The 23,614-nt window shown below is 28.2% G+C and overlaps 2 protein-coding genes across 3 annotated transcripts in view; one reads left to right on the top strand and one right to left on the bottom strand.

The window, feature by feature from the left end:
* Positions 1-23,614, top strand: part of Plod (procollagen lysyl hydroxylase) — a 147,005-nt gene that overhangs the window by 79,072 nt on the left and 44,319 nt on the right. The window lies entirely within an intron of this gene.
* LOC142319606 (immunoglobulin domain-containing protein oig-4-like) lies at positions 8,791-17,230 on the bottom strand. 2 transcript variants are annotated; one of them, XM_075357079.1, is made up of 4 exons: positions 16,954-17,230; positions 14,771-15,020; positions 12,288-12,437; positions 8,791-9,217 (listed from the first exon to the last, which is right to left on the bottom strand). In XM_075357079.1, the coding sequence occupies exons 2-4, from the start codon at positions 14,948-14,950 to the stop codon at positions 9,059-9,061; spliced, it is 489 nt and encodes a 162-aa protein (XP_075213194.1). In that variant the 5' UTR covers positions 14,951-15,020; positions 16,954-17,230; the 3' UTR covers positions 8,791-9,058. The 2 variants fall into 2 exon arrangements, with proteins under 2 accessions (XP_075213194.1, XP_075213193.1); XM_075357078.1 differs by having other exon boundaries at positions 16,986-17,229.

Here is a 23,614-nt window from a genome sequence, read left to right on the forward strand (position 1 = left end):
TTCTGCCTAAAACCAGGCGAAGACGAGAAACGAAAGGAAATATATATTTATATATGAATAAACATGAGTCCGCTTTGTTTTCAAGTTTTTACCTTGTGATAAATTTTGCTCTTAGAGTTAAATAAAATCATATCGAGATTCTTGAATTAAACTTAAGCACTTAAGTTGTTTAGTAACACTTAAAACCTGAAAAATTGATTAAAACAGCTCTTAGAAAACTATCTTTAGTCATTTTTGAGAAAAGTACTGTAAAACGCAGATAGGTGGGGCTCACAAACACATTTTTTTAGGTTTGACGTATAAAAATCTTAGTTAAATTATTACAAAAAAATCTGATGTGGACACCACATAACTTCCTTGCACGCCTATTAAATTACATATATATTACGTTTATTCAATTTTTTTTTTTTTTTGTTGAATTATTATTTACTGTAATTTTTTTTTACAATCGGAGGTAATAGTTAATAAGTTATTAATAAATCAATATATTTAAATATGCTTACTGTATATTACAGTCAATTGTGTTTGTCATTTATATTAATAATATTGGAAGTTTGCATGTGTTTATATAAACACACGCATGTAAAATACTTCCATTGTTTACACTTAACCTCAATACCTTGATTGATAACCTAATAGTTTCATTGATTTCAGAAAAAATGTTAGAAAAAAAATCTGTCAATATAAAATTGATATGAAATAAAAATTTATGAGTAGTAAATGAAAATAAGAAATAGGTAAAAATATTGTATAAATAAAGTTTTCACTTACCAACAAAGTATTAATCCTAGTGCTTTCAGAGCTGTTACTCCATTTTCAGCGATTTTCTAAAAGATGTTAATCTTACTTCAAATCAATAATCGTTTACATCATAATTGACGTACAAATAAATTTTATTCTTGACGACCATCTACTATGTACATAACAGTTTAATTTAAAAACGATTATTGATTTGAATTTAAATTAACATCTTTTATAAATGAATGAACATTGGTAAAATAGACAGAGCATACAGGAAAGTTAAGGAAAATTTTGGGGTACATAAATTAAAATCTAATAATGTGTTAAACAATGATGATACACCAATTTATAATACAAAAGGCAAAGTCGATAGATGGGTGGAATATATTGAAGAGTTATATGCAGGAAATGAATTAGAAAATGGTGTTATAGAGGAAGAAGAGGATGAATGGGGAGAAACAATACTGAGATCTGAATTTATGAGAGCATTAAAAGATTTGAATGGCATAAAGGCTCCAGGAATAGACAGAATGCCTGCAGAATTACTGCACAGTGCAGGTGAGGAAGCAATTGATAGATTATACAAACTGGTGTGTAATATTTACGAAAAAGGGGAAGTTCTGTCAGACTTCAAAAAGAGTGTTACATTCATGATACCAAAGAAAGCAGGAGCAGATAAATGTGAAGAATACAGAACAATTAGCTTAACTAGCCATGCATCAAAAATCTTAACTAGAATGCTGTAGAAAAGAATTGAGAGGAGAGTGGAAGAAGTGTTAGGAGAAGACCAATTTGGTTTCAGGAAAAGTATAGGGACAAGGGAAGCAATTTTAGCCCTCAAATTAATAGTAGAAGGAACATTAAAGCAACACAAACCAACATACTTGGCATTTATAGGCCTAGAAAAGGCTTACGATTACATAGACTGGAATAAAATGTTCTGAATTTTGAAAAAAATTAGGGTTCAAAGACAGAGATAGAAGAAAAGACGTTACCTCAATTGGCCCAAAGTGACGTAGATGTAGTCTAGCCCACCCGGTGCATTCAGCCTTTAGCTGGTAGCCCCATCAGGGTTCCTCTTTTTTTTTCTTTTCCTGATAACCTCCGGTAATTACCTTTCAGATAATACTTGGATAAATACTACAATAAAATAAATTATGAGTACATACAACGAATCGGACATTTTTAACGATGATCAAACTGGTCTGTTTTATAAATGTTTGCCTGACAAAAATTTAACTTTTAAAGGTGATAAATGCCATGTTGGGCTAACAAAGTAAAGACCGCATCACAGTTCTTTTACGTGCGAACATGCCAGGGACATCCCAACCCCGTAGGGAAAACCACCGCCCTGTGATGCTTGTCACCACCCCCTTAGCCATGATGGGCTTTAACGGGAGTCGTCTTTCGCCCTGTAACTTTTTACATCTCATAGTAATAAACCAGGCCTCGTTGGGATACCACCGATGTAAATGCCTTGGTAGACATTTACATCGGGGATTTTTAAACATAGCTTCCCTGCAAGCTTCGTCTGGACATCTTGAATGTCCTACATCGTTGCCCTCTGAATTAGGTAATCGAGTTCATGGAAACACAAACCCCACGCCTAATTCTAAACATGTCAGGGACAGAAAATTTTGAAATGTTTCTTGTGGTAAATCGGAAAAAATACAGTAATTTCATAACATGTATGTTTCTCTTACTCGAATTTTCTGTAAGTCAAATTTTTTTTGATTCCCTTGAGTATTCGAATTGTAGGAATTCCATGTATTTCTTATATCATATATATTTTAATAAATAAGAAAATAATGCCACTTAATTTTGTTTCTACTTCCTTGTACAAAATTAAGGAAGTATTGTGATCATGAAAAATTTCGGTTTTCACATTTTAGCGGAAATACATTTCCAACCCTGACCATTTTTTACAATATACTCGCACTTAAATAAATTTCAGAATTTCTTTGGAAAAAGGCTGATGTCTTCAGATGTCACTTTTATTCATAGGAAACCAGTATTTTTTTCAACTGCAATTACTGTTGCATAACGTATGTATATTATGACTATGTCTAAATCCATTTTGACTAGTTTCGGCGTGACGTATGTACGTACGTAGGTATGTCGCATAACTCAAAAACGATTAGCCTTAGGATATCCAAATTTTGGATTTAGGACTGTTGTAACATCTAATTGTGCACTTCTCCATTTGATAGCAATCGACTGAATCAAAAGTGCCCAAAAAAGCCCAAAATCAAAACAAAATTTGGATTTTGGATTTTTTCTTAATTGCAGTAATAAGTCCAAATTGAGAGATTTTGAACGATGTATCGTAAGTGGTACTTATATTCTTTGGTTCCAGAGTTATAGCCAAATAAAATTTTAATTCATTAAATATTTTGATCTTACAAGGGGAAGGCACATCGCTTCAAATCCAACTTCATCTCAGTTTTTTTTATCTTTTTTTTTTTTTAATTTAATAATATTTATTTATTAGTAATTATTAACCTCTGAAATAATAATTCAATAATAACAATTTAAAATATATATATATTATATGAAAAGATATCAGAAATTATTTAAAAATACTTTTCATTTAAAAAAATGTGTATATGTAATTTATAAGGTGTACAAGGAAGTTATGTGGTGTATACAACAATTTTTTTTTTATTGTTAATATTGAATTATTATTTATTGTAAAAATCTTTACACCACAAAAATTGTGATGAAATCTGATGTCCACTACAATGCAATTCTTTAACTGTTCATTTTATTAATGAATTGGAGGATCGTATCTCAATTTCAAATGAAATAAGTTTAAATGAAGTGCAGAAAAAAATGTGTAAAAATATGTAATTTAATAGTCGTAGAAGGAAGTAATGTGGTCTACACATCAGATTTTTTTATTTTCCTAATAGGTATGTTGCAATCTGTTCAACTAGTGAACAATAAACAAACCCCCGCCGGGTTGGTCTAGTGGTGAACGCGTCTTCCCAAATCAGCTGATTTGGAAGTCAAGCGTTTCAGCGTTCAAGTCCTAGTAAAAAAAGTTACTTCCACACAAATTTGAATACTAGTTTGTGGATACTGGTGTTCTTTAGTGGTTGGGTTTCAATTAACCACACTTCTCAGGAGTGAGACTACAAAACTACACTTCATTTACACTCATACATATCATCCTCTGAAGTATTACCTGTAATTCCTGGAGGCTCAACAGAAAAAAGAAATGTGAACAATAAACAACCCCACCCACCGACCAGTGAGATGGGGATGATATGTACAACTTGTATATTAAATGTCCTCTTCTACTGACTCAGGCCTACCATTCCTGAGATGTGTAATTAATTAAACCTCAGCCACAAAGTACAATGTATCCACTGTCTATATTCAAATCCGTATAAAACAAACTAACTTTTATTAAAATTTAAACCTGAGAAATTTCAAATTAGAAAATCAGCTTTTAAAAGACTGATTTGTGACTGAGTTTACCGCTAGACAGTCCAATGGACTTTATATATTTTTTTTTTATACACTTTCATTTAAAATATTTATTTCCTTCCTGTTATGGGGGTCTTTCGATGTTGTGAATCACATATAGAAAAAATAGCTTAAAACAAAGTTGCTGTATTTTCCTGGCATTGGTTATTTATTCTTATATAGTGGAAAAGTAATGATACATAAAAAAGAATTTTAATAACTAATTAATTAAACTGTGATCGATTTTACACCTCAAATATTACTCCCAAAGTAGTTTTGTTGAACCTCGTGCACTATTTATATACTTAGGAAGGCACAAAAAAAATTAGGTTAAAAGATATGTAATAAATTAAAAAAATAGCTTTTTTAATATTTGGGGAAGGAGGAAATTTTTTTTTAAATGCTAAAATAAACATGTGCTCATGTACTGAGCTTAATATAAAGTGGAGTGTGTTTGTAAAAGTTTGAGAAGATTGAGAAATGTCTCAAACAAAAGTTTGAGAAATAAAATAGAAATCAGTGAATATCAGTGATTCAAAAAAAAAGATTTGAAAAAAATAAAAATATCGGAATAAATTGTAATGTGTTCAAAAGATAGGTAAATAATGTCAACAATTCAAATAGAAAGAGGAAAGAGAAACCAAAAACGTCTAGTCAGAAGAGAAAAAACATAGTGAAAGAAAATAACTATTAAAACACAAAAGAATACGTCCAGAAAAAACAGAAATTAATTCAAAGTATTTCTTCATGTGATCCTCAGTTTGCCAAACTCAAAAAAGAAATTAATAAATAATAATAGTAATAATAATAATTCATTTAAAAACAAAGATATACAATATATTTTTGTTTAATTAAAAAAGAAATAGGAAATCATTGTTATAAATTTTATTTTTAAACATTTCATAAATATTTGTAACTAATATCATAACATTGAATTAGCTGTTTAACCGCCGTTTAACAATTATGTAAACAAATGTTATAAGACTATGAAGTTGTGTGGAGAACAAGCAAGGGAGTACAATATTAGTTCGGGTAATTCCGTGTCTAATCGTAGATATTCATCTGTCTCCCTCACCAGTGTTAAAGAATTGACATGTTTATTCCAGTAGCTGTGTGTGTGTTTAGTTGATGTTGTAATCCATTCTGTTATGTATGCTTTTATTGTTAGTGTATGAATATATTGTGAGTAGTTTATGAGAAAATAGCCTGATTAAAATGGAACACTGTATAAAGGTAACAAGAGATACCTACGATTTTTTTTAGATTATAGATCCCAGATCTGAAATACAGAAAAGTTTTTGAAAACGTTTTTAATAAAAAAAAGTAAAATTTGTTTATTTTAATTATTATTATAATCTGTTTTTTAATTATTTAAGCCTTTATTGAAGTTGGTGTTAAATTCAGAGAAAATTTTACTAAAGGAAATTTATTAATGTTTACCTAATAATTTTAGAAAAATGTTTCTTTAAATTTATTTCCCACTGTAAAATATATATATTCTGTTATTTCCTGTTTTTGAATCTAACTCTTTTAATTTTTATTATAAATTACCGATCTACGTGGGGAATGGTACCGTTTCAGCCTTTCACCTTGAGGGTTCGAATCCAGGTTCAAATCCCGGTAAGGAATTATTCGTACGCTTCAAAAATTTTATTTCCATATCCCAAGAACAAGTTTCACGCTTCAAGCTTGTAAATACAAGGAAGTATTGCAATCGCAAAAAATTTCGGTTTTCAGATTTCAACGGAAATATACATTTTGACCATCCCTGACTCTATTTTGACTAGTTTTGGCGTGACGTATGTACATACGTATTATCTCGCTTGCATAACTCAAAAACTATTGGCCATAGGATGTTAAAATTTTGGATTTAAGACCGTTGTAACATCTAGTTGTGCACCTCCTCTTTTAATTGCAGTCAACTAGACCAAAAGTGTTCAAAAGAGCCCTTTTTCTTAACTGCAGTAATAAGCCCTCATTGAGAGCTTTTCAACGATATATCATAAGTGGTACTTATTTTCATCGGTTCCAGAGTTATAGCCCAATAAACTTTAATTAGCGAAATATTTGGATCTTACAAGGAGAAGGAATCTTACATTGAGGAGAATCCAACTTCATTTCCTTCTTTTTTTTTAAATTTAAATATTGATTTATAAATAATTATTAACCAGTGATTGTAAAAAAGTTTTATAATAAATAATTATTCAATACTAATACAAAAAAAAAATTTGTTTAATGTAATAAAAAATATGTGTAATTTAATAAGCGTACAAGGAAGTCATGTGGTATCCAAATCAGATTTTTTTTTGCAAATCTTTTAAGTTTGTAAAAATTTCATTTATTTTAAAATTTTTAAAAAGCATTAACAAACTTAATTGAAGAAACCATAAATTAGTAAAGTAGAATATTTTTGAATTGATTTAATTAGAACATATTCAAGTTTTACACATGTGAATGCGTGCGTACGTATATACATACATATATGAATTCAAACAGAAAGAGAGGTACATTGATTCAATTCGTTTTCGATAAATGAAAATCGATTTGTTCTCTCCATATCAAGGTAGGAAAAAAAAAATTGTAAAAGCATTGAAGAAGGATAGTCCTGGATTTTTGTACATCAGGTAGAAATTTCCGAAAGTAAGTGAAGAAAAAATGAAAGATGGAGTATTTGTTGGTCCTCAAATAAGAGAGTTGGTTAAAGTTGATGTATTTAACTCAGTGTTAAATAATGTAGAGTGCAGCTTTGGCTTCATTTAAAGACGTTTGCAAATATTTTCTCAGCAAACAAAAATCCGACGATTACCATGATATTGTTAATCAACTTCTCACTTCATACAGAGCTATGGGATGTAATATGTATTTGAAAATACATATCCTCCACTCGCATCTGGATTTTTTCCTGGACAACCTCGGAGACATAAGTGACGAACACAGTGAACGTTTCCACCAAGACATTTCAGTGATGGAAAGCTGCTGTAAAGGGAAATTAAATATTAACATGCTAGCCAATTACTGTTGGACATTAATTTTGAATTTGCCTAAGGCTATTTATAAAAGAAAAGCATCAGCAAAATCTTTCTAACACAGGTATGGCCATGCAAAATTGTAAATTTTACATATATTAACTATATTTAACCTTAATGATTTTTTGAAGCGTAATTTATTTAAAACTAAGGGTGATAGAAAAATTGTACTTACATATCTGTAATGTACCAAATAAGCAATTCAAGGAATAGTATCACACTTAGAGAAACATTAAAAAAAAATTTGTTTGTCTACCAGTGATATTACTCATTTATTTCATTCTTCCACTCACCTGTGACATCACAACATAGCAGACAACTGCAACAGCTGTACATCAGTGCTACACTAACGCTCCTTGTGGTGAGACGGGGTTCCATTGACACACTATACTCACGTAGCTGCTAGTTTATTTAGACCATTTTTTGGGGCGGGGATGCGATTTTGCATAAATGTTTTGCTGATATTATGTTTTGATTGTTTACATATGTGCCTAAGAAAAATAAGACCTTAATTAGCCAAAATCTCCAGATACTGAGGGTGACCTTGCTGTATAGCCTCATCTCCTTGATGTTTTAAGTTGAAAATTTAATGGCATCAGTGCCCCAAATATAGAAGTAATCTGACCAAGTTTGGTCAAAATTGGTCTAATAGTTCTGGAGATATAAATAGTGCAAGACCGAACACACACACACACACACACACACACATGTACATACGAATATCTGGACAATTTCCATCTGGTTTTTGGGTTCCTTAGGTGTCAAAACATCAAGATCTGGTTAAAACTGCATATGCCCAAATTGGATCGATTAAAATACTTTTCCTTTTAAAGCTCTGCTTTAGCGCCAGACAGGAAAGTAAAATGTTACAAAAAAAAATTATTATATCCAATTCTTTTAAATCAGATAATAGAACTGTTTTTGTATACTGTATATACTACAATCTAAGAAAAAGGTATTTATGCTTCTTTTGCTGTTCTTAATAAATTACATAGTGGTCTAAAAAATCTTTGGCCAATTTACTAAAAATAAATAAATGTTCTTTTAAAAAAAGGATTTTTAAATAATATTAATTATATATACATGTTTTTTTTTAACCTGGTCTGTTTACTCAACTATAGCATATTTAAATGTTTGCTTGATCATTTCTTTTTTTCTAGATTTTTTATCTTCATATAATGTATTCTTATGTAATTTATTACTTTTACATATAATATGAACTAATACTGCTTCTCTTTTTTTATTTTTTTATGAAATACTTTGTTATGCTGCTCTGATTGGAGACTTTCCCATATAGTTTTCTTAGGTTTAGTACTTTTCTTTTTTGCTCATAGTGTAGCGTACCTATAGTAGTAGGTATGCTTGCTATACACTGATGTGCTCACACTATAAAGTTTATGTACTTGATATGATCTTAATATGAAATATTATTTATTTACCAAATATTTAATATTTAAAAAAATGAACTGAATTACTTTATTGCTGACTGTATGATATGAATAATTTTTTGCTAGGTGGTTGTAAAAATTAATAAAAGCCAATTCTCAAATATAATCATTTATTCTGTATAAAAAACATTGTTTAACTGTCTACATGTGCTTTACAAGTGAGGGTGTTGTATTTTATAAAATGCATTTAAATATTTATTGTTGAAATTATTGTCTACTTATAATTGGAATTAAAAAATTGTATTGTTAAAATTTTTGTTCATTTCCCATTCATTTGCTGCATCATATTGTTTTGCGCTCACTTGTTAATTTAATAATAATCCTTGGTCTGAATCATTCAGGTACCAACTATTTCTGATTATAAACAAATTATTAATCAAAAGCTATGCTAAAATCAGTCTTAAAACTGCGCCTGTCTATGCTATACATATTGTCTGCATAGCATTCATAAACACCGGCATCCATTTGTGTTGCTGGATCAATTTCTAATTTGGATTTCACTTTATCTTTACCAATTGGCCATTCATGTACCTGCAAAACAAAGTGATATAATTATTATTATTGTTAAAATTTATTATGTAACATTTATTCTTTAAAATTGTTGTACAAAGTAAATTAAATAAAAATAATATCAAGTGTCCGTTTAATATATGAACGACAAGGTAGAGCAATTCCATAGAGCTTATGAACTGGGGACGTCTATTAATTCTTAGATCCTTTTCAACTTGGAATTTTTAACTACAGCATAGAACTACCAGTATTTCCTAGGTTATCATATGCTATTTATTAACCAAAAGGAAACGCTTAGTCCAAATTCCAAAAATTATTCTTTATGAGAGTTGTTTTAAATTTTATTTGTTTTATTCTTATTCCCCATAATGTTTTCCTAAAATACATTCATAGCGAATAAATCTCAAACAGTTACAAGATAGAAGAAAAAATAAAAAAAAATTGTTTAAAAATTTCTGTTAAAGTTATTTGCAATTATATTTTCTTTAATTTTCATGGCTTGAAATTCTTTCAAATGCATCCTGAGTATATAAATGTAAAAAAATATTATACCCAAAGGAATGTTGGTTTAATATTTGTTTTAAAAGTTACAGCCTTTCATAATTAGACTTATTTAATTTTTTGCCTTATTACTTTTTAAGTGCATCTTGTGTGCCTAAATGCCAAAAATTTATTTTCGGTTTAAAGAGGTTGGCTACTAGTAAATATAAACTGTTGTTTAGTTAAAATAAGTTAATTTCTGAAAGTTTTCTTAAAACAAGTTAGTAGCCTGCATAAATAATAACTGATGGGTAAGTACTGTACAAAAAAAACACAGATTGAGATACCAGACATAGATTAAAACAAATAAAACATGAAAGAAGCAAAATCCCTTTGCATTAGTTTTGTTAGAAATGTAGAACAGCATAAAAATATATAGCAGTTATTTACAGAAGTAACATTAATTATATATTTAGTGTATAGATAGATACGGCTCCTACTATGAAAAATTACATCACTCATTTATTTATAGCCATCAGTTATTTAGTCCATGACAAATAAACGACACTAGGAAATATCATTTGCTCTGTTAAGCCTCACTGTTCACCATGCAGAATTTTGTTGATAAATTTATACTTAAAAACAATCATCAATGTTCAAAAAGTTCATTGGTAAATGAATTATTCATTGATTCTGTGATTCTTGAGTTTGAAACATTCAGAGTGTCAACTTGAAAGAGGCCCCATTAATTAGTTTATTCCGTAAATAATAGTTTATTGGCGAATACTTACATAATAATTTACAGAAGGTGCTGAAAATGTCATCACACTTCTGTGCACTTGTCAACATGTTTGACCAGATTCCTGGCTACTCTTGTTAGCTGTACCACGTCTATTTCCTGGATGGCATTGGTAATGTTTGTCTTCAATTCCTGCAGGGTGTGTGGATTGCTCCTTTAAACAATTTGTTTTATGTTACCCTACATAAAGAAGTTTGGACTATTAGTCCTAGCGCTTTGAGAAATCTTTTCGACCTTCTTCAAACACATCCCATCCGCTCCCTGCGGTACTCGTCGTAAGATAAATTTTCAAGTGCCCCAGGGCTGCCGTTCGAAAATTGGGGAAGGGGTGCAATAGGGTGTCACCGTAATATCTCTGCAACCCCTCGTCCGATTTTCACGATTCAAACGGCGTATGTATCAGTAGGTCAAGCGCTAACTGTTTAACGCATCGGGTATGCTCTTGATCGACCGGATCTTGGTTATCCAAAAATTAAATTGTTAGTGATATATACAGTATATTGATACTTAATAATATAACAAGTATACACCTGACCACCACAAGACATGTATTAACGAATCGGGATTTTCCGCTAGTGATCGGTACATTCCGGTGATAAGCTAAGGGGGACGCACACACAGACACATACATATACCATTTATTAGGGTAGAAATATATTTGCCAGGAAATAAAAATGCAACCTGTTTATTTTATATTTAAAATGAACAAAATTATTTTTTCCAGAAAAGTAAATATATTTTAGTAAAAAATGTAATTTATTTTTATCTGTTTTTCTATTATTTTCATTTCACCAGCTCACTTTCAAAACTGTAATTACAAAAAAATTTTATAACCGCTGGTTTTTCATATCTATTCTGTATAGAAACTAAAAAGATAAGAAACATCTATGTTTTGTTGTTTTGTGTTCTTCAGAGTCATTCTTTTCATTATCTCAATCTCGCCATATCAGAAAGGTTTATATTCATTCTCTTTTAAATATTATAATAAATTTGATTTAATTCTTTTTCATATTGAACTTTATTAATTAATTGGACTATTAATCAATATTTTCTGTACCAATAACTTGATTATCTGAAGACAGTAAGTTCTATGAGTGTAATTTCTTTTTGAACAATTCATTAATTCTAGATTGAGTTGAATCTCAACCTTCAACCTTCAGCAAGATTAAAAGTCATATTTATTATAAATTTGTTACTAACATTGCAATTCTTTGTTTTTTAACTTAGATGTTTACTGATTAGAGCTAATTTTATGTTAGTGCTGCAAGATGAAAAGAAAACATTTTTGTAATTTCATTTGAAATTCCAAATTAATTTCTGATCCTCTCGTTAAAACAGTGCAGTGAAACTGATTTATAATTTTTTTTTGGTTGGTAATTAATTCATCAGGTAGTTTGCAAACCTGTGTATAGGATATGGTATAGACGTACAAGTTAATAAATTACACTTTACATTTTGGTGGGAGCTTTTTAAATTTGTGTCACTTTCACATACCCATTCAGATTATCGTATATATATAATATTCAGCACATGCTGGTGACAAATTCACCAATTATTATTTGGTGCATTATATTTAAATTCATATTTATTATGTTATGGCCCACAATGAATATATGGTTTTGAGGAGAATAGAACTGGCCATATTCCATAAATCTTGGCTAAGAGAATATCTTTCTAATGCTGTGTAGACTATTTATATCAGCTGGCTAGATATAGAGAATTAAACCCTGAAGTTTGATGAACCAAACTCTGATATGGAAAAATAACCATGATTACTATTTTTGGACATATAAATCTAGGCAGTATACTGACATGTAAGTAAAGATGCGAGTAAAGTTCTGTTCCGTCCTTGTACCATGTTATATGTGGCCTTGGTGAACCGCGAGCTACACACAAAAATGCTATCTTATGGCCGAGTACATATTCATAATCAAAATGTGATGCTTCCAAAATTTTTGCTCCCTGTAAGAAAAAATTAAGTTGTAAAACATTAAATTTTGATTGCAGTTATTTAGGTTGTAAAAACTACTAATAAGTTAATACCAATTAATATTAAATATATAATTAATAACCACTGATTTTTTTATGAACCTCATTTTGTCTAATTATTTGTCTCTTAAGATGTCTAATCAGAATATTTGCTGCTCTTTCAACTTCGGTAATATGCTTCGATGAATTATTCTCAGCTTTTCCTAATCTTTTAATAATCAATTATTAATTACCAACAACAGTATGTTGCTTGAAGTATCCTGTTGTAAATAATTTAAATAAATGAAATAATACTATTACATTTATTCATTCACGAAAGAATTACAGGCCGACTATACTTTCTATACAATTTTTTTTGTGAGATTAAATTTGTAGTATGTAAATTCATCCATGTCCAGGTTCAAAATCAAAACTTTTCAGTTGAAAACTAGATCCAATAACACACCGTTTGGAGGTTAGCAATACATAGATAAAATGTTAAGGAAAACATATGAATACCAAATGTTATAAAAGATTATAGAAAAATTTCTACCCTACTTTAGCCTTTTGATGTAACTATAGATTTTTATATAGAGTAAAATAAAGATTTATTCAATGGAGCCGTGAATACAAAATACTTTTCTTTTCTTTCTTATGAATTTAGATCAACTTGTGATTCAGCCATCTAAAATCGTATATTTGCTCACTTGTTTGCTATTTGTAATAAGCTAATTTTGGCATCCAGTTCATTTTAAATTTAAAGTTTGATGTAGAAACTTATTACATGATTTAGAGTTTCATACCAAATCATGAACATATTTTTAAACGAAGATCATGTTCTCTTCATTAGATTAAATCATGATATTTATTATAATCAGACTGTATTGAATTATAATAATTAAAAATTTATAAAAATATAAATATGTGACACATCATCAGTCAATTACATTATTGATAATAAAAACTTTTTATCATTATTTTTATTGTAATTATGTTTTTGCTGACCTCCAAGACACAGTGATAGCATCTCTGCTTTTCATTGAAAAGGTTCTGGATTTGAATCCGTCACCTTGGAATTTTTATTTTCTGCAAAATTCATTTATTATTATGATGCTGTAATTGGAAATCAGACTGTTGTTTCTAAGGAAAATATATAAAATTATTATAGTAGACTAATGAGAAGTAATCCTCCAAACATTCATTCACACTATGAGGGCATTCAATATAGTAACCATGAATTATCATTGTTCTCAGTTCTCTTCTAATAATGAAAAATTTAAGTAATTTAGCAAGGTCATTTAGGCCCATGTATAAAGTATGAAATTATTGCAACATCCTTTTATTAATTCATATACGCTATTTTTTTCTGATGTTTTTTGATTAGAATAATTCTCTTGTTTTATATAAATAACCATTTTGTAAACATATATTGTTTCAAATTTTTGAATAAATTCTTGCACAGACATGTATTTATGCCATAAGGATTCAATGCATCCTTGTATATTCAAAAAATTACACCCAACTTTCCCACTGAAAGAAATACATATGCTAGTTGTCTTGTAATCAAAGACCTTGAAAATAGATGGAAAATGTGTTTCTCTCCTAATGCAAGAATAAATTTAAAATTAACATTATTCCTCCTTCTTTGTGTCTGGCCAATTTAAAAGTGAAGCAGATTGGTTTTTGAGTAATTGAGGTATAAACCATTCAGACAAATGCCTGAAGGTTGTGAATGTTGCTTCTTTAAAGATTTTTAAATAAGAAGCCTCACTAGCTAGTGCTATCACCTACATTGAACACCTTTACACATTGTCACCTAAGAAATAATTATAGAAATAACATTAACAAAAAAGAGAAATGAATTGATCTTGAAACTTGTTGCACTCCACAAAATAAAGAATTTCTTGAAGAAGTAATTTTTCAGATGTAATTTTTTGTTTGTTCCTGTATCTTTAGTTTTTGGAGTATATATGAAACATAGAATGTAAAAGAGAATAAGGATGTGTCTTTGAAAATTAGAAAACATCTGTAATTTTTTGAAGAGAATATTACATCTTACATAATCAAAGATGTTAAGTACAAGTATAGATAAGACTAAGACTACATGATCATTCAGTTGCATATGATAGAATATGTTAAAATATTGAAATAATTTATTACTTTTTATTGATAGACAAAGAAGACACGTCAGGAAAAATTTAAGACACCTAAAATTGAACATATTTCATTCAATGATTTTTGTGCTTATTTGATTTTTTAATTAATAAAATGTAGTAAGCTGTACTTATTATTAAGCTTTAGTTAATTTTAATTATTATAATACATACATTATTGTTATTGTAATATTGATCTGATTCTGGATCACGATATTTTCCAGTTATCGGCAGTCCTATTTGTACTCTGCTCTTTGTTCTTCCTCTCCCTCGGCCTCTTCTTCCCCATATACCTATTGGTGTTAAACTGATACACAGTAAACAGCTCAAACACATCATTTGTAACCATTCCATATTCAGTTAGATCTCTTTAACCCACTACAGCCGTATCACCAAATCTGTCTTTTAAGTGTGCAATTTCTTTCTGAAATAAAATATAAATTATTAATTATATTTTTTTTAATTTCTTTTTTGTTATTTTATCTAAGAATGCTCTGGATCTATCACGGTATGTAGAAGTTTCTTAATGTACTTTACCGAAAATTGAATTTTTTTTCTGCTCAAAAAGTAATTATATAATAAAATTGGTATGTGTCTATTCACTCTTCAGTTTATCTGACCATCATGGAAATTTATTAAACTTATCTCGATTAAATAGTCGTCTTTAAATTCAGATTAAAAAAATCAATTATTTATTCAATTATCTCAATTGAATATGAAGAGAAAGCAACTTTGCAAAAGTTGATTGGTTTAACTTTTTTTTTTTACCTGAATAGTAATTTTCTCTTTGTGCTTATTGTAAATGATTTTTACTCAACCTGCTTAATGACTGTCTTATTGGTGCACATATAATCTTGCATACTGAACCCTGGGTGAAGGTTCCGTGTTGTTTCATGTTTGTAATTTGTTTTATGTAACATTAATTTATTTTCCAATGAATTATATAATTACTTTTAATTATGTCAGTTACTTTATCTTTTGATTAATGATTGATGTCCATTTTGGTTTTCTGAAGTAACTCTGATGTAATTTCAAAGTTTTCAGTACTTATTAGTAATTATTGTGTGTAGTTTGATTAAATTATATTGACTTTTTTTGTTAGCTACAGTAAGCATAATGCCAAAATAATACACCAATTGAGTGTTATTGACACTTATTGGCTAATGTGCTTTTTTTTATAGAAATTTTGCTAATTAGTTAAAATTTTGATTTTAATTTTGAGGTGGTGACAACATTATTAAGTATCTAAATATCTGCTTTGGCAAAAGTACTTGCGTCGTAATTTCACTCAAATTTAATCATTGGGACTTCAGCTATTATGGATGTACAGTATCTCTATATTTTCATAAACATACACTTACACATATGCCCATGTAAAATTACGCTTTACTAAAATTGTTTTTCAGATAATTCAATGAAATTATAAACATTGATACTTTTATAGTTACTACTTTTCTTCATTTACCTATTTTACATGATCATATGAAATAAATATTATATTTATTTTAATATGATTTTGATTTTGTACTGAAGCTGCTTCTCAGCAAGTGATAAATTTAATCTGTGTTTGGCGGCTTTTCATTCTCTGACCAGCAATCTCCAAGACAGTATTGCTTATTAAAGCTAAATATTAAAATATATTATTAGATCCTTATGATTCTTGTCTGATTATTGTTTTACATGAAAAGCTAATCAGATGAACTAATCACTGGGATCTTTATTAATAATCTTTGCAAATTTTCACGGTGTCAATATATTGTTATATTTGAACAAATCCCCTATTCATAGTGTCCTGTATGTATTCATACCCTGTAATATTGTTCATTATTACTCACCACTAGACATAATTTATAGGTATTGTATTTATTATAACAACTTTGATATAAACATAAATGCCTCTCATTAATTTCTTTGTAAATTTTATTAAACAGTTTTTCCATGATTTTGATCTGTAGTGACAATGTAAATGATAAAAAGTATAAACTGTATAATAGGTAAAAGTAAAACTTTGTTGTATTTGATAACCTGTTTTTGTTATTATTATTATTATTATTATTTTACTACTTTATTAATTTTCACTAAAATTTATTATATTTAGCAAATATTTTTTAATTATTTTGTTTTAAAAGCTTTTTTAGCTGCTGATGTAGCTTCTGAAAAAAATAAAACAAATTTTCAAAGTAGGTGCAACAGAAGCACAGAAAATTTACACTTAATTATTAATAATGAATGGATTTTCAACACAGATCGTGCGAATGACAGAAAATTTGTAATAACAGCTGATCAGCAGTAATACCAACCACTCAGACAAATGTAGTTTTGAATGAAAGTTATATAATTAAACATATTATACTAACCAGTAAAATTATTGTAAAAGTAAGATTTTTACCTCTATACCAGACAGCTGGTGTCACTGTTAGCTTGTGTTTGTGATATCTAGCCAGTGATATGGCGACTATTTTTTCATGTACAAATGTATTGAATAGTCTTATAAAGTTACTTGTATTTAAGCTGATGGAAATTAAATGATAAGTGTCACTAAATTCACGTTGTAACTGTACTCTGTAGATTGGCTTGTCGATCAGATTGAAAGGGCTTTTTTCTGATGCCAAGTTAAACACTAAAGTGCCACCTTCTCTTTGTCTGTTCCCCCATGTATCATTTGTTACATAACACACAGTATATGATCATTATCTTAGTAGTTCTATTATTACTTGTAACCGAGTTTGATGATTTAGGGTGATGTTCAATTGATATCTTCCTTTCTAAGCTACCTCTTTCATACCACACTGTCTGGTACTTCATTTTGTTAACTTATTTGTTGTTTAAAAAGTATTTCCTGGTTTATATATTATGTATTCTATAAGAATCTAATATTACCATATGTTTATACATAGTTGTTTTCTTTTATATAAAACATACAAATAAGTTTAAATATATTGTGTAATATCAATGTGATCATGGTTTCTACATCCATATTTGTTATCAGACCTTTTAAGTAACATTGATGTAGTTTGGAAAATTAGGAAATTAAAAATGTCTCTTTACAGAAATCCCCATTATATTTAAGTCATTGTAAGGAGTTATTTTTATTTTTAGGTCCAACGTTTTTAATGCTACACCTTCGCACATTAAATTTTGTTGTTTATGAAGTGTTTAATAACCAGATCAGAAAATGATTTTTTGTTCTTTTTTAAAATTTTAATTACCTTTTTAGAAATAACATATGTAAATGTTTTCAGTTTTCTTTTATAATTTATTTATTTAATTTTAATGTTTTATTAGTTTTAATATCGTTTTTCTTATCTTTATGATGTTAAATTTTCAATTACCATATTATTTTATTGATGTCCTTCTGTTGTCAGTGTGACAAAATATAATTTTCTATTGTTTCTTTTCTTTATTTTTAGAAATGTAGACTGTATTAAGTTACTGGATTGAGAAATGCTATTATTTTTTTAATCTTTGTAATATTTTGTATCATTGTACTGAACTTATACATTTGTACCTTTCGTGCATTTCCATTGTTTAAATGTAGCAGTGTACTCCTTGTGTAGACTTAAGTTAAATATTTAAAATCTTATAATTAAGCAAGTTAATTTGATTTAATGAAAGTTCATAAATTTCAAATGTAACAATATATGGGGTATATAAAAATAGTCATCTGGTATTTTGGTGGTATGTTCCTAATATCAGTACAAGAAAAAAAATCTTATAAGCGTAAGTCTAGAAATACCTTTTTTATTTTCTGTCTGGTATTTTGTGTTTTTTAAATAGACATTTACATCTCCAGAATGGATTGAGCTATTTTATTGAAATTTTTTATATCTTTCAAACTAATATTCTCTATATGGCATCAAAATCATAGTTATTGTAATCTTTACTCCGTGGTAGCTTAACAACTGTTATTGTTTGGAAGTAATTGTTTATTGGTTAAAATTTTAAGCACTTTTGCTGAAGGTTTGGCATTGCTATTTTTTACAAAATATAATAAATTTGTGGAAAAATTGTGAATTGGATTCAATTAATGAAAAAGCAGGTTGGTCTACTGCAGACACCTTGCATTTATCACAGAGTGTTCAGATCGTAAACAACCTTCCAGTAAAGTGTATATCAAAATTCATCATCAGTTTGGTGTATTTGAACCATTGATAAATAATCATGATACACTGAGGTCTGCCTGCACAACTGAATTAGAGGAATAAATTTAGGACAGAATTGAAGAAATTCTACAGTTGTCATACAGGAAAATTGCATCAAGAAGGAATTTGCAGCCACTGCACCACATAGAGTAATTTTTATAATCAGTTGTTATATTTATATCATGTTCAGCATATTCAAGCTCTCTTTCCAGCTGATTTCCAAAGCAGGACTGACTTCTGTCATTGGTTAATAAACCACCATTTTCCCAGTTTTCGTAACCATATATTTTTGTCTGATATTTTATGTATAGACAAGGCTGTATAGGTTGATAGATTTATTCCTCTAGATTGATAGAAAATATTCCTCTAGCACATATATACAAGTTTGATTCTTGTAAAATTATGCTTGTACATATATTAATTGTACAGATATTAATGTCAGATAGGTCCAAAAAAATTCTTTTCTTAAACAGAGGGTTGGGTGTAATGGTCACCAACCATTGCCTGGCCTCTCTGCTCTAGTTTTAAATTGACTGGAAGAATATGGTGTTTACTAAAATATTAAATATGTGGGTGATTTAAGAGCTAGGATAATTGATTATACAGTCAAACCTCTCTAATTCGAATCTCAAAGGACCAGTAATTTTTTTTTGATTTAGGGAGTTTTCTATTTAGAGAGGTAAAATAATGAAACTTGAAAATTGTACAGAAAATCTCATAATTTAATAAAAATTTATGTTAATCTATAATAATGTGCTGGAGTACTAAATTATCTTAGAAAAGACAAAATGTGTATAGTATTATCTAAAATTAAAAAAAAAAAATAAAATAAAATAAAATACAGTACAATTACCTTTAATTACTTCTTGAGAAAAGTCTGTAAATTTTTTTTTTTGTTTTCTTTTTTGTGCTTAATGGAATTTCAAATTTGTGAGCAATGTCTTTCTTTTTTTTTGTTACCCTTTTTTATCTCTTTTATAATCTTTATTTTATCACCGATAGATAATGCTGTATGTTTCCACTGTACACTGATCATAAAACATGGCTATTGAAATTGTACAGTAGGAGTATGTATCAAAGTTTAAACAAAAAGGAATGAGAACACACAAAAATATATGTAATTGAATCATAAATTTTAAAACAAAATAAAACTTGAATTCCGCGAGAAAAAGTAGTGCACTGTGTAAATGTAAATTGTAAAAATTAATTAATAATAACAATTTTAATATTAATTACGTAAAATCGAAACGCATACTATAGTAAAATCTTAACTCATTATGTTTTATGCATAGCCTGCTGTAAGGAATAAGACTGGATATTACTCATCATACAGTGGCACCAGACATGTAGTTTTTTTATCGACTACTCCAGCGACAGAAATAAACAAGTCGGAAGTTGATTAATATTAGTCATACAGTACCAGATAAAATTCACAATCCACACTAACAATTGCTATACACTATTAAACTGAAGTTACTGCTATCTATACTTCTTTGGAAATTGTGTACAGTTTGTAAATTCTTTATTAAAAAAATTTAAAAATACATTTTCATCAAAGAAATAATATGTATATCAAGTCCTCAAAATTTTCAAATAAAGGTGGTAATTTAATTCAATTTAAAGAGAATTTTTCAAGGGAACAAAGTAAATATTCAATTAAGGGAGTTATTCGAATTAAGGAAGTTTGGCTGTATTATGTTAGAATTTTTTTTCAGACATAACTAGCTCAGTGATATTTCAACAATATCAATTAATTGAGTGGTATTGACTAATACTATCACATAGCTTAAAGATAAAATCTGACACAAAATTATTTTATAATTTAAGCATAGTCTTCACACCAAACTTTTTCATTATAATTTGTGGCTGTTTGAAGTCCCATTTGAAAAATAAGATTTCATTTTAGTTGCAATGTAATGCTTAAAATTTTATCCCATAAATAATTTCTTCTCTACACTAATTGTTGAGTAATTATGCTACGAAAAATTAATTTTAAACTTTATGAACATAAAATTTACATATCTATTTCATATAGAATATTAATTTGCTGAGTGCTGGCTGATTTTCAAAACCACTTCCAGTTACAAGAATTTGTTTTTGATGTTTTTAATTTTGACTTAAAAAATGTACCAATTACTTTAGTCATATCTCTTTTCATAAAAAGTCTGATGTGGACACCACATGATTTCCTTGAACGCCTGCCCATTAAATTACATATATGCATTTTTTGCTGCACTTCATTTAAATTTATTTCATTTTTGAGATATGATCCTCCAATTCTTTAATAAAGTGAACAGTTACACAATTGCTGAAATATTAGTTTAGTTTTTAACATCAGATGTTTATACAACTGATGTTGTATAATTCAGCAATCTTACATGAAATATTAAGATAGGTAAAAGTCTCCTTATCACTCGTATTATTAGATTAGTATTATTTGTATCTTTGTGAGTTGCTGGTTAACAAAAGTTTCAGATTTCTGGTGTGTCGTATAAATAAAAGTTAATAATAATTTAACTATTCTGTTAGTGAATTATAATGTATACTGGTTACAAATGTTAATTTCGACCTTATGGTGTAAAATATTTAGTTTTTATTATTGGATTATTTGGTGAATAATCAAAAATGAAAATGAAACAATCATTCAGGAAAAAGAAAGATAACATGAAGAAATATATCTCAAAAAAACAATAAGAAGATGAATATGAAGAGGAAGAAAATGTTAATAAGGGAGGAATAAAAAGGTTAAGAGAAGATGATATATATAAAAAGGGAGAAAATGTTAAAACCAAACAAAGAATAAACAGATTAAGAAAAGATGATAAATATAAAGAGGAAGAAAACATTAAGATGAAAGAAAGAATAAAAAGATTAAGAGAGGAAGATGAATGTAAAGAGAGAGAAAATTTGAAAACTAGAGAACGTGTACACAAATTAAGATCAGAAGAATTGTATAAAACCAAAGAGCATGGAAAAAAAAGAAATAAACGAAATGATGATCAACTCTGACTTAGGAGAATATTGTCTGACAGTATTAGAGAAGTAATGAACTAAAAGATAAGAATTTTTTTCAGTTTATTAAAGATTGGGCATCTGTGCCTCACTATGTATGTTGTTCTTGTGAGGGTCTATTTTTCAGTTACTCTGTAGTTAACTTTAATGTAGATAAAATTAAACAGAGATTCCAGAATAATAAAATAAAATTAAACATTTATTAAACTAGAAATTCAAAAATAATTTTTTTACAATCACGTGTTAATAATTATTAGTAAATAAATCAGTATATTTAAGTTAAAAAACAAGTTTAAAAAAATAAATTTAAAAAAGTAAAAAAAGAAAGGAGATGAAGCTGATTCGAATCGATGTGCCATCCCTGTACCTAAGATACAAATATTTCATTAATTAAAATTTCATTTGGCTATAACTCTGGAACCAGTGAAAATAAGCACCACTTATGATATATTATTGAAAAGCTCTCAATGAGGCTTATTAGTACAGTTAATGTAGTTAAAGCAGAAAAAGTTCAAAATCCAAATTTTTTTTGGATTTTGGGCTTTTTTGGATACTTTTGTTTCAGTCAATTGCAATCATAAGGAAAGGCGCACAACTAGACATTACAACAGTCCTAAATCCAAAATTTCAACTTACTACAGTTAATTGTTTTTGAATTATGCAAGATACATACGTACGTACAGATGTCATGCCAAAACTAGTCAAAATGTATTCAGAGATGGTCAAAACGGATATTTCCGTTGAAATCTGAAAACCAAAATTTTTCGTGGTCACAATATTTTCTTTATTTTATATAATGAAGTAAAAATAATAATTTTATGTTATGATTGGACTTTAATTAATGTGCTGCCATAAATATCATTTTTTAATGTAAAATAGTTATAATTAGTAATACATGGTGTTTATTTCTGCAAAGTGATTTTTTTCTTAAATACATTTATGGTTAATACATAGAGGAAAGAAATTTACAAATTTTTAGGACCACTAGGAAGTATAAATAAAACAAACAAAAAACTTACTTCATTTATAAATGTATTTTTTATCTAACTGAACTTTTACTATAAAATTTGTATTACTTTCACAAATAATTTTTTAACAGTTATTTTTTAAGTTGTAAAATTTAAATTATTTACAAATAGACATGCAAAATAGTAATTAAATCCATATTTGTAACATGCTACTGACACTTTATAACATGAACTAACAAATTGTAAGAGTGGCTAAATAAAATTATAATTTTTAACTTAAATGCATAACTAAATTTTTTTTAAAGTTGAAGTTGGTCTGAAGTGTAATAAATTAGAATGAAAATTTGCAATTATAAATAATATAATATATGCTAACAAAAAAGAGATAATAAAATAAAAAAGTAATAAAACTAAATAAGTGATATTTTATAATACACATTATTATAAGTAAATAAAAAGATTTAAAAAAATCAATAAGTAATTACTTACCAATAATATAACATTATTCAAAACATGTTAGGACACATAAAGGGGTTGATGAGTGCTTGAAGGACAGTTATACATAGCTTTCTTCCTACCATCTTCATTTTTGTAAATTAGTCATATTCTTTGGTACCTCAGGTTGCTTTTTATTATATGAAAAACATGCAACTTGAATTATTTCAGTTATTGTCTGTCATGATCATGTGGAGGAAGAGGAAGAAATTCAGGGTTCTAACCAATTTTGTGTTATAAGAAGAAAGTGATGAAATTATGACTGATATACAGAAATTATATAAAGATATATTGGAATCTGGATGAACCTTACTATAAATGAAGAAACTGTTTAACTAGACATAAATGAAAAACATGAATCTCCTTTTCTTTTTTATACTTTTTTAAACATTTACTTTCAC

The sequence above is a fragment of the Lycorma delicatula genome, chromosome 2, assembly GCF_047948215.1.
Source record: "Lycorma delicatula isolate Av1 chromosome 2, ASM4794821v1, whole genome shotgun sequence".
Lineage (NCBI taxonomy): Eukaryota > Metazoa > Arthropoda > Insecta > Hemiptera > Fulgoridae > Lycorma > Lycorma delicatula.